Source organism: Naegleria gruberi (genome assembly GCF_000004985.1).
Source record: "Naegleria gruberi genomic scaffold NAEGRscaffold_246, whole genome shotgun sequence".
Lineage (NCBI taxonomy): Eukaryota > Heterolobosea > Eutetramitea > Acrasida > Naegleriidae > Naegleria > Naegleria gruberi.
In genome coordinates this window covers 1-1,705 of record NW_003163104.1, presented here as the reverse complement: position 1 = coordinate 1,705, position 1,705 = coordinate 1, and the positions used below count along the sequence as shown (strand labels likewise).

At 33.6% G+C, this 1,705-nt stretch overlaps 2 protein-coding genes across 2 annotated transcripts in view; one reads left to right on the top strand and one right to left on the bottom strand.

The window, feature by feature from the left end:
• NAEGRDRAFT_76657 (uncharacterized protein) overlaps positions 1-488 on the top strand; it is a gene marked incomplete at both ends in the record, with an annotated part of 5,940 nt that extends 5,452 nt beyond the window's left edge. The window contains one exon of the mRNA XM_002668386.1: positions 161-488. Within this exon, the coding sequence (XP_002668432.1) occupies positions 161-488 (328 nt within the window). The remainder of the gene's footprint in view (positions 1-160) is intronic.
• A 351-nt stretch (positions 489-839) lies between these two features.
• NAEGRDRAFT_76656 (uncharacterized protein) lies at positions 840-1,669 on the bottom strand (the record flags this gene model as incomplete). Its single annotated transcript, XM_002668384.1, has 1 exon — positions 840-1,669. A coding segment is annotated over one exon (828 nt), but the record flags the coding sequence as incomplete, so codon positions are not given.
• Between the last annotated feature and the right edge of the window lie 36 nt (positions 1,670-1,705).

The window sequence follows — 1,705 nt, the reverse complement described above, 5'->3', positions numbered from 1 at the left end:
AATCGAATAGAAACTTTCTGTCGTGTGCTTGTGAATATTTTCAAATTATGTTTGAAGGCAATTTTACAGAGAGTGAATCTTGTATTGTGGACTTGACAAATGATTCAGAAGGAGACGAAAAGTTTTATTATCATTTCAAATCAATTGTGGAATATATTAGTACTGGAAAGGTAGAAATGACCGAAGAGAATGCAATAAGTCTTCTAACCCTATCGAATAAGTATATGATCAGTTCATTGAGTTCTATATGCGAATTATACATTGCTTCAATAGTAAATGAAGAATTGGAAACTCCTCTCAAAGACTGCTCGATTGACTTGTTTACTATTTTTGAAATTTCAGAAACCTACCAAGCTCTACAATTACAAAAAGTGGTTTTATATTCCTTTGCTTCACATTTGAAAGAAATTAAGAAAGACCCACAATGGAAAACATTTCCTTACAAGGAATTGGTTTTATTGAAAAATGTCAAATGCCTATTACAATGAACAAATAATTCCAAACTAAATTCATAGATTTGTGTGGAAGTCGTGAATGAATGGTTTGAGACCTTTTGATCTTTGGTAATCTCATAATGAATGCTATGTTGAGTGGAGAATCCATAATTAGTGAGCTGGATTAATCAATTGAAGAAGAAAGTGGTAAAATAGACTAATAATAAGCTTGTTTAAATACAACCCAACTTTATGGAGCTCACTTCCCATCAAGGAGAGAACTATTTTGCCTTTGTGTATGGATCCAGAATGTTTTGTACCACGACTACATCAAGTTGCTCTATTCCAATAAAAGGTGATTGTACGACTTAGTGGCTCTCTGGATGATGTATTCTCTACCAGCATTTATTGTACCATACATTTCCCCCTTCTGCTTCTTGTTGGATTTTTCATTACTGAAATTTCTTGTAAAATCTTATCCACACTAACTAACACACATCTTGCAGTCAATCTCTTTGCAGCAGATTTTTGAATTAAATTACAAACCAAATCACCACAAGATTGTTTGCTCATGGCCACTTTTTCACCAATAACTTTTCTGATATGATTATGAACATCACTCTCTTCGTTTTTAACTAAATTATAAGCAAGAGTATTCCCATTTAATGTTAAAGATGAAGAATCTGTGATCATTTCAAGAAGGGTGCATCCCAAACTATAACTATCAAGAGAATTTCCCAAAATACGATCCTTACATCCACGAATACATATTTGAGGAGCCATATAGTACTCAGTCCCGACCTTTTGTGCTGAGATTGATTCATCTTGAGTATCGGTTTTAGCATAATCCTCAAAGTCAATTATTTTCCAATCGTTTTTCCTAACTACCACATTGGCTGGTTTTATATCTCTGTGATAAATATTCTGAGAGTGAATGAACGCCACTCCTCTTACCAATTGTACGAAAATCTCTAACATTTCCTGTAAATTGTCATTTGCATGATTAGTTTGTCTTTCTTTTAAGTATCTAGCCAAGTCTTCATCTCCTTTTTCAGTGACGATGTATAAAAATTCTCCAGTCTCAGGAGAATCAAACTTTCCATGATCCAAATACTTGATAATATTAGAATGATCCAACTTTTGAAGGAGCTTGTTAGACTCATGGAAATCCTCAGTCTCTGGTGTGTCATACACTTTCTTCACAACCACTTCCTCTGTGAATTGATTTCTGTTGTCTTTTGCAATGTATGGATTGGATATTTTTTCGTTAA